Raw genomic sequence first — 15,637 nt, forward strand, 5'->3', positions numbered from 1 at the left:
CTTGATAGCTACAGTGTACACTGCAGTGTGTATGTGTGTGACCTGCACCTGTGACAGCTGTGATGGCAGCTGTGTGTTTACAGGTCACTGCATGTGTGACCGCCCTGTGCGTGAGGGCAGTTATACCTTACTGTGCCCTTCTGTGTGTTCACTCCATCTGCATGCAAGATTGCCCTTTGCAACAGCTAAGTGTGTGAGCATGCCCAGTACGCTGTTGTGTAGATGGACACACAGTACATTCCACACTGTGCCCTTCCATGATTAGACTCCGTTTGCATGCAAGTTGGCCCTTTGCAACAGCTAAGTGTGTGAGCATGCCCAGTACACCATTGTGTAGATGGACACACAGTACATTTCAAACAGACGTGTGATACTAAGCATGTGGGCATGGCCATTGACATCCTGTATAGCCATGGTGGTCATCCAGGCACCAGATGTCCAATTTCAATGTCACGATGGATGTCTACATTGAACACACTTGTTGCTGGTGTACTGTCTGTGGCGCATCCCGTATCTATTCAGTGTTGTGCTCCATAGATATTTAGTTGGCCCGTTGACAGCACTGGCGTGTTTGTGTACGTCTACCTTGGGACGGTAATATGCTTTCAGACCGCTCACTCTCTAAACATTCCCTATCGGCATCTTTGCCTTTGCGGATGATGTCACCCACCTAGAAGTATGCCTCTGGGAGTGCTGTGTTCAGTAATCTTGGTAATGCTTTCTGTAAATGTGTAATGCTGTAGTGTGTTAGAGTAGGTAGGTGTGTGTTCAACTCCTAGCCCTTCCAAGTGTGTGTGTGTGTGTGTGTGTGTGTGTGTGTGTGTGTGTGTGTGTGTGTGTTTCCAGCCACCTGGGGACACAGTAAAGCTTTTAGATGCCGCACAACACATACATTCCCTATCGGCGTCTTTGCCTTTGTGGATGATGTCACCCTCCTAGAAGTATGCCTCTGGTAGTGCTGTGTTCAGTAATCTCGGTAGCGCGTTCTGTAAATGCGTAATGCTGTAGTGTGTTAGAGTAGGTAGGTGTGTGTTCAATTCCCGGCCCTTCCAAGTGTGTGTGTGTGTGTGTGTGTTTCCAGCTGCCTGGGGACACAGTAATGCTTTTAGATGCCTCACAACACATACATTCCCTATCGGCGTCTTTGCCTTTGCGGATGATGTCACTCACCTAGAAGTATGCCTCTGGGAGTGCTGTGTTCAGTATTCTTGGTAGCGCGTTCTGTAAATGCGTAATGCTGTAGTGTGTTAGAGTAGGTAGGTGTGTGTTCAACTCCCGGCCCTTCCAAGTGTGTGTGTGTTTGTGTTTCCAGCTGCCTGGGGACACAGTAAAGCTTTTAGATGCCTCACAACACATACATTCCCTATCGGCATCTTTGCCTTTGCGGATGATGTCACCCACCTAGAAGTATGCCTCTGGGAGTGCTGTGTTCAGTAATCTTGGTAGCGTGTTCTATAAATGCGTAATGCTGTAGTGTGTTAGCGTAGGTAGGTGTGTGTTCAACTCCCGGTCCTTCCAAGTGTGTGTGTGTGTGTGTGTGTGTGTGTGTGTGTTTCCAGCTGCCTGGGGACACAGTAATGCTTTTAGATGCCTCACAACACATACATTCCCTATCGGCGTCTTTGCCTTTGCGGATGATGTCACCCACCTAGAAGTATGCCTCTGGGAGTGCTGTGTTCAGTAGTCTCGGTAGCGCGTTCTGTAAATGCGTCATGCTGTAGTGTGATAGGGTAGTTAGGTGTAAGTTCAATTCCCAGGCCTGCCAGATGTGTGTGTGTGTGTGCTCCCGTCCGCCTGGGGACTCAGGTTATGCTTTTAGCTTTGCAACACAGATGTATCCTGCTGACGTCTTTGTCTTTGCGGATGTTGACGCACACCTAGTAGAATGCCTGTGTGTCTGCTGTGTTTAGTAATCTCGGTAGCGTGTTCTGTAAATGCGTCATGCTGTAATGTGATAGGGTAGTCATGTGTAGGTTTGATTACCAGCCCTGCCACATGTGTGTGTGTATGTCTGTATCTCTCTCTATATATATAAATAGATATATATATAATCTATTTTCTGCCCATAACTCTGCTCTTGCATGGACAGCTGACTGTTTCATGTATCACATATTTGCATAGCTTTCACATACCAATGGGTTATGTTGCAACTCCCAACATTGTCCATGCAACGTCCGTGTTACGGGCAGTGTTACACGCCCTTATAGGCGTTTGCTGTATATCTTGGCAGACATCTATCCTTGCTGTACTCTCACTGTACTCGTACACACCGGAGGCTTCATGTATCATGGCCTAGTTTTGATGTGTGTATGTCTATTTGTGCTGTGTGCATGGCTCTGGGTATGTCCCACTATCATCATTTGTAAAGGTGACAGCCCTATAGGTTCTTCATGTAGACTGCTGTGTCATTTGACATGTCAGCACATACCTGCGGACAGTACTGCGCGTCCTACTGCAGCGCATTTCATACATTCTGCGTTATCTTGCAGTCGATATTGCTGTTTCCTCACACATGGATCTGTTTCTGTTCATACCACTCCACCTCCTAGAGCAAGTTGCTGGACAAGACCTTATCTGATAGTGGGAAACATAGGGGCAGTATTGACATGTTGCTCTTACAAACGTAGATAGTTGACACAATAATAGGTTTTGCATTAGTATGGCTTTTATGTCAGATTTGGTGTCTTACTCACATGTTTGTCATTATTTCATGTCTTCAGTTATCATGAAAGTGCCAGAATGTTACTGTAGTTATGTGGAACACACCAAACATATGAGGCAGAACTCTGCACATTCTGCGTAAATCTGTACAGTTGCGGAGTATGAGTCTGTAACAAAATATCAACTTTCTGACACCAATACACACACTGTATGGTGGCATCACAGGCCACATGCCATTACATTTATATTGCAGGACACACCCACCCAGACAGTTGTATTCCTCACACAGGCTAACAGCTGCTTTTCCACACTAATTGGTCTATCATGTACCGTATGTGTGCGCCGGTATTTGCGCTTTCCGTCAGTGGCAGAGCTCACGTACGTGTCTGGGGGACTGGACATTGTTATGGTGACACTGCATGACACCCTGAGGGACACATTACTTTTGTGTCTATTAACCTTCCACATTGACATTCACAGGGAATACGTTGTCATTCACATTTGTCAGAGTACATGCGTGTGTCTTGTACATGTTTTCTCATTTGTCCTGATGTCTTTCTTCTCACCTGTCCACCTAGTATCACTAGTTCTGTACATGTATTTTGGACAGGTTACCTTCATACCCCTAACCTGTACACATTATGGGTAAACGCCCTGACGTTTGACCTTGTTACATTTGTCATAGTGATGTGCCTTTCTGGTAAATTGCTGGCAAGGCATTATGGACTGTGCGGTAGATAATAGTGACTGACATTTCCATTACATGATTAGTAACACTCATAACATCCGTATTCATGGGTACGCCACTATTCTCACGACGTTCTGACTTTGTCTGGGCTATATCTAATATAGTCCCTATTTGTATTTCATGTACTATGCCTTAGTGCAGCTGTGTTATTCTGACAGTTTGCCAGTTATGGGTACCATCTTGGTCGTACGCATGTCCATCCATGATAATCGCCTACATGACACTGATATAGGGCCCTACATATTGCCAAAATGGTTTCCGCAATATCCAGTGGATGGTTTTCCCCATTATTGAGAATATAGGCGTGTGCTATACCCACATCACTCCCATGGGGTGGGCCTACGAAATCCCTGCCAAACAACACCTAGGCCCATTTCTGCATACCCATGATTCCCATACCTGACCACCCTCTACAGTACCCATTACACATGTTTAATGTGTGCGGTACTGAAGTGTGGAGACACTTATATGCACTCCCCACTCTCCGGATATCAGTTTGTACATCATACATTCTATCGACATGTGTCGTCACCCTTGCACCTGATATTGTTGCATGTACAGCTATTTCGTATTTGCTGCAATCACTTCTTTTGCATCAATGTCGGTTGTCACTACGTAAGATTCAATTTTTGGAGTCCTGCAATGGACACCTATCTGCATGTTTAAAGTGTAGAACTTGCTGGACTGTCACTTTCTGGCCAATGGTTTGGAATGCTGTGGTTTATTCACCTTTCCTGCATGTCTGTTTGTCTACCCATATTAGATATAATGTTGCCTATTTATGTACATATGTCATATCTACGGGACATAAGTCTGTTGTGTATGCATATATACATGTACAATCCTCATTTCATAACTTGCTTTGGTTTACGTCTGTGGATTATATCTTGGCAGACATCTATCCTTGCTGTACTCTCACTGTACTCGTACACGCCGGAGGCTTCATGTATCATGGCCTAGTTTTGATGTGTGTATGTCTATTTGTGCTGTGTGCATGGCTCTGGGTATGTCCCACTATCATCATTTGTAAAGGTGACAGCCCTATAGGTTCTTCATGTAGACTGGAAAATGCGGTACTACATACCATACCTTTCCACTATACAGATTGTCGCAGAGTGTACAGCTGCTTGCCCCTTTATCTTCGCTGTGTTTTAAATAAACCTGTGTCTATCTGGCAATGTCGTGGCATTTCATTTGAGACTTACAGTGGGGATTTCTGGCAAGCAGTTCAGGTTACGACTGCATACCCTTCAGAGAATCCATGCTACTGACACACCCATTATTCTATCTACTTTCTATGTTTGTTATGGCACATATCTGGTGTTTGTCCCTATTTGTACCAGTAGTTTGCATGGCTTTGTCCAGTTTCATACTTTATGAGGTTAACAGGTTTGAGCCATGTATAACTAACATGGGGGAAACAGCATTCATTTACTATGCTGTGAGCGGATCACACAGGCACAGGCACACTTGCATTTCCTTATTGTGGGTTACGCGGAAGGCGCGCATGCATATCCTTATTGTGGGTTACATATGTTTACTAAGTCTTTGTGCTTACGTGGGCTTTATTACTTGTGACAGTACCAGTAATTATCTGTAATACGGTTAACGGACGTTTGCGAAACACACGTTCACCTTTACATATTTAACTGTCTGTACTGCACAGACGCATTCATTACACTTTCACATTATATGTGCTGTAGTCGTTGTTCAACCGGGACTGCATTTACGTTGGCCGGATGCTATAACCACTATACGTTTGGTGTTCTGACTCATTTATATGCATACCCATAGTACATAGCTACATTAACATATGCCTCACCGCTTCACTTACGTCACAGGCATCCATTCGCCTGCTGGGAAAATGCGGTACTACATGTTACACATTCCCTATTCCCTACTGCTCTGGACCCATGCTGCATATTTCATCACTGCAGGGATATTCAGAACCCAAAGGCTTATAGTCCTGACACATACAGGTCTTTAATTGTCAGGGTGTTCATGTGGTGATCTGGGTTTAGGCTTGTCCGCCTGGTGAACGGAACTGCCCTGACCGTGTTCAAATGTCAGACAAAGCACATGGACAGAGTTTGTCCATTTTAAACATTTAATCTGTGTTTACAGACACAGGTGTTTGGGCACCTGTCAGCAGCTTATGATGTTGGCAATACATAATATGGGTGGGGGCGGTTATGATACATAATCCATGGTGAGTGGTGTTCCCATTCATATCTGACTATTTCCTGTATTCATTCTTACGAGGGTTATTATTTTGCACATGACTTAACTATGAATTAACTACGGGTATGCAGTAGTACAGTCAACATATGTGACGGCTTGTTACAGTATATATGTACGGACCTCTGTAATACTGGGGACTACCCCACATCCTTCACAACATTTCCTGCTTATGTACATACTATTATTCCTTGAACTTTCGAAGCTTGTGAGAGCAGTAATTACATCTGTCCCTATTTGTCCACCCATCCTTTTAGGCTTTGTCCAGGTTTTGTTGCTGTAATAGGTTGAGAGGTGGTGTCGGTATGTGATTGAGTTGAATATATACTGTCGATAATTCAGTGGGGAGTAGGGTTACCACTTGTTCCTCTTTGCGAGGTCCCACTTTGGACAGTTGTGTCCTGCGACGACACCTAAGACATGGCAAATGTCCTGTGATTTTAAGACAATAATATATTTCTTCATTTCTGTACTAGTTGCATGATACAGGTATTTTGTATCTGGTACACATAACTATTATTTGGGATAGCATAAGCTATTCAAATGCTATGGCATTAGCTTTTATCTTGGCATACATGTGTAATTCTGTACTTTGCACAGGCCGGGGGTATGTTTTATCCTGCAAATTCTCACATTTCTACAAGGGATGTCCCACCTTGGCTATCTGAACAGGTGGCAACCCTAGTGAGGTGACCTGCATGGTGGACAGCTGTTCCATCCTGCGTAGTATGAACTGCATGTCTGTGTAGATACTGAACAGTACCATGACTACACATACATGTTTTGTCTAGATGTGTACAGTAATGGAAACCGTTGCATGTAAACAACTCTGAGGTTTCAACAGGTTACTTATCCCACGTGGGATGTACACACATTTTGCCGTAACATTAACGTGCAGGCATTTGGATTTACATACCTGTGATGGGATGTTTACAAACATGGGATACATATTTGCAATCCGGACACTGCCTAGGACGATACTTCCTACTACATATGGGGAATACCCGCTATGTGTAGGTGTACGGATGCGCAAGGCTGGTAGCTGGATTTGGTGGACATTCGGACATGGGTGCGGGTTATGTGCTATACAGGGGTTGTTGCATATTGCATTTGCATGCATGGGTTCTACTTTTGGATATGCCGGTTCCGCATATAGCATCCTATGTGTATGTGACAGTTACGTTCCTGTTCGTGTGTATAGCACATTTTAATATACATATGTTTGTGTGTGTTTGGTATACAATATGGACCGTCAGGTTTCTTTACGGTTGTTATATAGCTGTGTATTATCACTACCACTGTGGGACTGCTGGTGACCATACCCATGGGGCTAGACGTGTGTATTGGCGGCACGCTGACATGATGCGCTTCACTTCCACTGGGTATAACTTCTGACATTGCAGTACATTATGGACACACGATTTTAAATGTCATTTGTTCCATGGACGGAAACTCATATTATGTTGCGTGAATTTCTGTTTTGTTCTTCGTTTTGTGTGGCCGGGAACTGTCTTGCATGCTTTGCATATGTTTCATTACCCACGGACACTGATAGGTGCGATTACTATTGCAGGCAGGCTATAATATTCAGCAGTTTAGGTTGCTCATCGCCAGCCGACATTGACACGCCTCCGGGCGCAGCTTAGTAACACCCCATGCACTCGCGCACGAGTCCTATGCACGTGGATGTGGTAGCGGCGCACCTTCATTAATATGCATATGGCACTACTACACCATTTATATGTCGCACGGCTGGTGCAGGCCTTACACCGGCCTTGCGCCGAGCTTCATGAATCCAGGGGTAGGTCTTGCTGGCTGGATTCTGCTGAAATCAAAGTCTAGTTATCACAGTCTGTTGCCCACAGAAACTTGCAGATTATACACTGATGCAACACTTAAAACTCTGAGCAGTAACTAATAAATTACTTTTTATAAACAAACTACATGTACTACTGTCGCAGCTTTAGTTACTGTTGTACTTTACTTCTCAAACAGGATGGATGATATGAGAGACACAATACAAAAAACTATCTCTAACAATGTTATGTGCTATACTCTCTATACTGTTCTAGTCATGCAATTCAAATCCTGTTTTTTTCTTGGTATTCTATTTTGGACTTTGTATGAGAACATCTGTTTGCTGATGTTTGCAGAAAAATATGTTTTTATCCTGTAATGGTATTGTCTTTTAAGAAACCATCTTGTGCAAATGCTGACTTGATCATTCAAACTTCCTTGCATAACAATGTCATATGATAGAAACATGCACAGATTGTTTTCCTGTTGTCCATTCTTTACAGAAGCAGGTTCCTGGTTTTTTTTACATTCTTGCTAAGTCTGTAAGAGGTCAGCTTTCTTGCTGACAGTGTACTGATTCTGAGGAAAACATGTCCATTAAGCAAATTCCTTATTTTCCAGGCCACAGTCATTTTAGTATGGATATGAAGCCGCGGTGGTACAGCGGTAGCATTGTTGCCTCACAGCAAGAGGTTCTCCTGTTCAATTCTCGGCTGGATTGCCTTCTATGCGGAGTCTGCATGTCCTCCCCGTGGTCAAGTGGCCTCAGAAAGACATGCGTGAATGGGCGTGCCTTCGCTGAAGGTTGGGCATCAGGCTGACAACTCGGCACCATAAAAAAAATCTACTGCCAATCATTAGCGAACCGGAGTTCCGCTGTGGCAACCCCTAACCAGGAAAAGCTGAAAAGACAAACAAACAAGTCATTTTAGTATAGATGCTGATCACATATCGCTAAACTCTATTTCTATATTTAAGCAAGCTTTATTTTATATCTTATTTATGTTACATATTTGTAACAGAATTACTTTCAACCTTAATATTTTGTTAGAATATACTTACACAAAAGATAGCAAATAATGTAAATAAATACATAAAATAATTAATGGGGTAAATAGTTGCAGACAACGCTGTTTCTGTCATGACAGGAGATGAGATTTTTTTCTGTAAGTTCACATGCAATAAGTTTTTGTTATATTTCTTATTATGCTGTAGGCATGGCACATGATTTCAGAAGTGTACATTCATCTTCAGTGTCTTGTATTAAATAGAAGAAATAAAATATTACTTCAGAATACTAAAAATAACTTTCTTTATGACTGAATTTCAATTATGCTAACCTGTTTTTTATGTATTTATCTGTATTTTGCAGCACTCCAGCCAAACCAGAGTAAAGGCTTCACTGTATGTGAGAGTTTTCCTAATTCTGACCCCTTACTGGTGTCACCACTAGTTGTGGCTGGGATAGTGATCGGCCTTGTGCTGTTCCTGTCTTGTATGACAATTATTGTTGGCAGTCTGAAAACAGACAGCAGATTGAGCAATCCACATCTACAAACAGAAGCTCTCTATGGTAAGCTTGTTAAACTGCTAAAATGAAGTTAAATAGAAAGTACAATTAGTTGTCTGAGTACACTCACTGTAACAGTAAATATATGAATAAAATGAACATTGCTGCAAATATTCAAAATATGAATGACATAACCACTGGCTGACATTGACATTTTGGCAGATCTTTCCAGTGTTAAAGTGTTGGTTGAGGACTGTAGTTGCAGTCTCATACTACGGCAATTAAAAGGTGCATGGCTAAAAAGAGAAAAGAGCTACACAGCCATCTTCTGTTCATTATTATTAGCATTTTTTATGTTCACTATTGTTATCATGTTTTTATTATTCTCACAGGTTGCATACCTGTGATATAAAAATGCAGTTGAGGTCCTAAAATACTAAAATAGGCTAATGAAGTGTAAAGTATATCTATAGGTATTGGTACAAGAAAGCAAAAAGTAAATCTGTACATGTCAGTAACTGTCTTGAAAATGAATGTATGTATTATTTATTGGTAATCAGTTACCAGGAAAGTCTGAGTGGGCAAAGGCACCTTAGTCTGCGTAGAGGTCCTGGGAGAAAATCTTCCCCCAAAAACAAAAACATAAACTTTCAGAATGATAAATATCAAAACACACATTTTAAGACAAAGTACAATTATTTGAGTAATACAAAAAAATACTAATAATATTCGTTATTAGCTGCCATATAAGTTCCTGATAGTCATCAATTCCCATTCTCCTCCCCTCAGGTCTGGTGCAGTTTTAACTACTATGGCAAATCTGAATTTTTCAAAAGCATTGCATAATACAGAATGTTTGTATAAAGCTCTGTTTGTATTTTAAGCATGAATATCATACATATAACAGACATTGTATATACTTGGCTATATATACCACCCCTTTAGTAAGATAATTCCTCCTAAGTAAGTTAGGAGCTGTTCGCTGTGTGTTCTCTAATGTCAGGATATCATCTTCCATAATGTATGAGCATTGACTACAAGCTCCACATTTCCAAGTGCCATGTCTCAATTCTTTACCCCACAGTTTGGAACTGCTGTCAAAGATCTTCTTAAAGTTACTTAAAGTTTTGTACACAAACTTGGGTTCATCACCACAGCCCTAAAAACACTTTCATTGATTTTAAAAATGGACCAGTTCCTGGCCACTATGTCTTTAATAAACCCAGATTGCTGGTTATATTGCAATAGAAATGCTCTCTCAGTACCTGTATTGGCTCTACCAGCCTTTCATTCTTCTAGACCTACACCTAACAAAGATTTATAATGTGTACCCCACTGTTGTAGGACCTGATTAATAATGTCCTCCAACAGGTCCTCTGAGTACCCTCTGTCAATAAACATTCCGTTTAAGGACTTCATTTCTTTAATCAAAGTCTCACCAGTTGAAGTCATCCTAGCCACCCTGATAGCTTGCCCTTTTTCCAGCCTTTTCTTCTGTACTAAAGGGTGGAAATTAAAATCATGTACATAACTGTTACTAAATGTGGACTTTGTGTAAGTATTGAATACAGACACTAGTTTTGAATTACAAATAGTGGTATCCAAGTAGGTAAATCACAAAAAATTGGTTGTTCTGTGTAAATATTGTAAAGAAATCTTTTACAGAACTTTCCTATACTGACTGTCCCACAAAATCAAAATATCAGCCAAGAATCACAAGTATAATCTACATAATCAAAAATACTTGGATGTATATACATATGCCATGTTACAGCCACACATTACAAGTCGGCATATATCGGTGCACATGCAGCTCCCATGGCTACACCCTTGATTTCTTAAAGATCGTCCTCAAAGTAAATAAAGTTGTTATCCAAAATCAACTCACTGGTGCCAGCCATGAGGCTGATTTTGTTCATCCCCCCAAAAAATCACAGTTAATCAACCCTTTGCTGAAAAAAATCACTTCTGTGTCGGTTATTTCAAACCAAAGTTTTTGAAAAGCTTATTGTGGAACCTTTCACTGTAGTTTATTGTCTGACTTCCCCTTTATCTACTGAGCTATTACATTTGCTGTAGTGGCTGAGTTTCTTCCTCTTATTACATAGTTTATTTATACTGGGGTTCCACCAAATGGGTTTGTTCTTGAATTTGACATTATCTTTGCACAATATGGGAACTGAAGCCTCAATGCAAGTTCGGAGGTATGCATAGAACATATTCATGAACATGGCAGAAGGTAAGGTGAGGTCATCAAAGTGAAAAGGGTATTTGCATTTCATCAGGTCATGAGTTAACTGGAACAGGTTTGCCTTGGAGTAGTCTCTAAAGACAGAGCGTTTTGAGGGTTTTGATGCAACTCAGGTCTGACACGTAAAGTGTTCTTGCACAGTGATCAGATTTGACCAGTAATTTGGAAACTATGGGTGTTGAACATAAGGAGCTATATTGGTAAGAACTGGGTCCAATATTTCTAAACTCCTCATTGGGATTTAGTGTAAGGATTTGGCAATAATGAAGTCTAGGAATCTTTGAGCACACCTATTTGTGGTGATGCAGTTTCCCATTTGATAGAGGGATAGCTAAAGTCAGCCAAGATGATAATGTTGGGTTCAGTCATGAGGGATGTAAGTTTGTTTACTTATGCCTACTTATGGACTGCTGGTGGTGTGTTAGGGGTACAGTACTTGGCTATAATGTGGTACTGGGTTCTGTTTATTGTATTAAGCATGTGGATAAGTCTAAGGTCATTGTCCTGCATTAAGACTCTGGACGTATAATGGATTTGTACAAACACAGACTGGTAGGAACTCCGGTTTACTGTGTGTGTGTGTGTGTGTGTGTGTGTGTGTGTGTGTGTGTGTGTGTGTGTGTGTGTGTGTGTGTGTGTGTGTGTGTGCGTGTGTGTATTGTCACATGTGATTCACATACAACTAGACCACTTATTTTTTTCATGTACGTGCATACCTATAATTAGTGGTATAGTAGTGCCTACTGAGGATAGTAATTAGTGTCCCTATTTGAAGGCATGCAAAAAGGAGAGATACAGAAAGTTCATGTGAACCAGTTGCATTTAATCATTTCTCAGGGCTATTTCCTTGGTAAGATTCAGGTTTTTGTTTTCCTGAGTTGAGAGAGGAAGCCAAGAGGAGTCCCAGGGAGCAACAAGGGGTATTCAAAAATTGTCCTTGAAATAAGTTTGTGAAGCCAGGGGGAATAAAGACTACTATCCTGCATGTTGAAAAAAAGTATTGTGGGATTACTTGAAACGCTTGTTTTGGCATATAGATGATTTTTTTTAAGTACTGTTTTGTCTTAGCTACCACTGGGTGCAGCATCATATACTTAGTGAGAGTTGTGAACCACAATTGACAAAAATATAAAATTTTCATTTCCCCTTGTAAATAAAACGTTTCGAACTTGAAGAGCTGTTAAAAGCTGTATTCTCTTGGAATTCAGTATGCTACATTGGGGGCTGCAGTGGGTTGAAAAACACTTGTTTGTTAATAAACTGGGAATTTTAAGTTGCATGAAGGTCCTCTGTATGAACTGGTATTCCCAGCCCAGAAAGTAATGTAGTCTTCTTGGATAAATAGCTACATCTGAAAATAACACTGACAGAGATACTGAGAATCCTCTCTACTGATCTGACAAACTGTTAAAACTCTTTTACAGGGATTTGATTTCCTGTAGAAAAAGGAAACCTCATGACAGTAGCAAGAGTTTTCTTGAAGAACATATAGCTGTGTTTTCTATCTGTAAACATTTTCTCTGAAGCCATACTTGTGTATACTGATCTATAGCTATTGAATGATGTGCTAAATTTGAAAAAAAAAAATCATTGAAGCCTTAGTGACCTCTAATGAGGCTTTATTTGGCTAGACTATAGCTCTTCAGGAAAGATGTGCAGCCACTGACCAAGACTTGGTTAGACTTAGACTTTAGTAACAGACTTCCACATTGACAAACCAGCTACAGGAAATCCCAAAATGAAAAGCAACCCTGAGGAACCTTTAAACAGAAGATAATGTGGAGACATACATAGGTTCTTAGGTGTGTACTAGGCTAACAGCCCTTGAGCCTATATAATCCTAGCCCAAGAAGATTCCCTGGCATCATGCCACCCAAAGTTAGTTCCCAGTGCCCCTGTCAAGCAAGGCCACTGAAGTGATCCCCAGGGTGAACTTCCTATTGCCCATCCACTCATCAAGATTTCTCTTAAAGAGGACCAATGAAGTGCTCTGCTTGATGTGAATGGGAAGTTTGTTCCAGAGTATGGGAAGTCTCTGGGTTAGTAACTTGTCCCTCCAGCATGTTCTGTTTATTGGAGTATTGAGGTTTAGGTCCCTGGAACATGTGGCATGGAGGGATTGAGATTTCTTTAGGTGTAGCATATCTAGCAGCTCTGGGTCAGTCATGGCTTTGTAGGTCAAGCAGAGATTGCCTCTAAGTGGGCAATAAGAGACAGAGTATAGCTGAAGTTTTTTAAGTCTCTCCATATAGGACATGTGTCTAAGGCCTAAGATCCTCTTAGTGAGACATTTTTGTGGCTTTCCAGTTGTTGTAGGTGTCTAGTGAGGTACATACCAAATCAGGCATTGTATTCTATAATAGGTCTAATGAGGGATGAGTAGAGAGGGATTATGACCTCTTTCTTCCTGATGAGGACCTAGGACTAATCCCTGTGGAACACCACTTGTAACTGGTCGATAATCAGATCTGGAGTCTGCTACTTCCACAGTGTGGGTTCTATCAATGAGCCAGTTGGCAACCTATCTTATGACAGGGTATGCCCAGTTTAGTGAGTCTATCTATGATTCTTGAGTGAGGGATGGTGTCAAAGGCCATGGCAAGATCTAGGTAGGCTGTGTGAACTACCTTGCCCTCATCCACAGCTCTGGTGACAGACTCGAAGAAGTCTATCAGGTTGAGCAGGCATGATCTACCTTTCACAAACCCAAACTGCGTGGGGTCCAGAGTATGGAGATTCCCTATGTCCTTATTTATAAGGTCCATGATGATGTGCTCCATAGCCTTACATATCAGACTCATCAGGCTAATGGGGCGTTAGTTCCCAGGGTCTATAGTTGCTCCCCCTTTGTGGAGTGGGATGACTATAGCAGTGTGCCATTCAGTAGGAACAAAGCTTGAAATGAGGCTGTGATTGAACAGGGTACTCAGGTGTGGTGCCAGTTCACTTTGTAATTCATGTGGCTTTTGAGAGATATGCAGCTAGAAAAAACTGGCCTGATGCAGAGTGGGACAGAATATTGTCCTCTTATTCAACCAGGGACTCATTGACACAATATGTAGATCTTAAGGATGCAGATACACATAACTGCCCTGCACTAAAAAAAATGACCATGGATGGAACTTCACCTGAGGTTCATTCCTTTAAGTTTCATAACTAGGCATTCAGTATGGACAAACCAGTAAAGTCAGAAATGGTTGATTTAATATATATTTTGAAACTGCAGCTAGCACCTCAAATAAGTGATGTGAGTGAAATTCAAGAAATCATGACTGTAGATAAATGTAAAAGTGGATTTTCTAATAACTTAAGAAAGTCGGCATGCTAAAGTGACCCCAAGTTTTCTGAATAGCTAGTTTTTATTTCACAGAATGTCTGTTAACTGAATTTGCAAGCTCTTAAGTCCGATTTGCATGCACCAATGACTAATCGTAAGTCTTATCTAATTATGCTTTTTTACCTATAACCAAGAAAAAATTGTTGTCATAAACTCTGATTTTGCTTTCTAAAAGGACTTGCTTATAGGTGCCTGTGCATGCCTGCATCGTAATTGCTTCTTTTTTTATTTGTTCCTTTATTTTCTGTTTTGTTGTGTTTCCTTGACTAAACCTGAAAGTGGGCCAGAGGGGTCAATGCTCTACCTCAGTTAACAAATTGAAATAAATAAATAAATTGAATATTTAATTAAAATGAATGCTTTAGGAAATTTCACATCTCTAAATACTGCATATTAACTGCCAGTAATAGTATTGTCTATAAAAATTATTAATGATAGCCAGCAAGCTGTACTTAAAACAATGCCTACAAAATAAGAACTCAAGGCACTCTCAAATCCAGCCCTAGATCAGGTGGTACCTATTTTTCAAAGTGCTATGGAAGGTTTTGAGAGGATGGGACATTCAAGCTGTGAAAGTGTTCACTTTTGTATCTTTGTTTTATTAAAGTTTGAGATAGTTTTTATGTAGCCATGGTAATCACAGACTTTTTTACACTGGTTTATAAACTTTGGTTTCTTTTGAGATCTTTGCACAGCAGTGGGTCTGGTTTTTCACTTATTGATTTAACTAGGAGTACATAGCCCTGTAAAGGGAAAAGTATAGGACTACTAGACACAAAGGAAGTTAAAATCTGGCTCTGGGTGGAAGGGCCAGGTAAATCTGATACTGAATCTAATGTTTCCAGTGGTTTAAGTAACAAAATAAATCAGTATAGAAAACTGAGAGAGAAAGGGAATATAGTCAGAGCTGCACCCATTAATGTAGTAAAAGAAGCCACTGTGGACTCTGACAGAGAGTGACACCTAGATAAAAATACACTGAGATAAATAAGGGTAAAAACTGAGAAAGAGACAAGTGAGTACCATGATTAAGAAAAAATGGAAAAAAGGAATCTGAACCCAGTCTTAAGCTTCTTCCTGCTTTACCAAGGCAGA

At 41.0% G+C, this 15,637-nt stretch overlaps 1 protein-coding gene across 1 annotated transcript in view; it reads left to right on the forward strand.

Moving 5' to 3' along the window:
* Nucleotides 1–15,637, forward strand: part of BEAN1 (brain expressed associated with NEDD4 1) — a 545,865-nt gene that overhangs the window by 272,400 nt on the left and 257,828 nt on the right. The window contains exon 3 of the mRNA XM_044081820.1: nucleotides 8,817–9,017. Within this exon, the coding sequence (XP_043937755.1) occupies nucleotides 8,817–9,017 (201 nt within the window). The remainder of the gene's footprint in view (nucleotides 1–8,816; nucleotides 9,018–15,637) is intronic.

The sequence above is a fragment of the Protopterus annectens genome, chromosome 8.part1, assembly GCF_019279795.1.
Source record: "Protopterus annectens isolate FY-2018-M chromosome 8.part1, PAN1.0, whole genome shotgun sequence".
Lineage (NCBI taxonomy): Eukaryota > Metazoa > Chordata > Ceratodontiformes > Protopteridae > Protopterus > Protopterus annectens.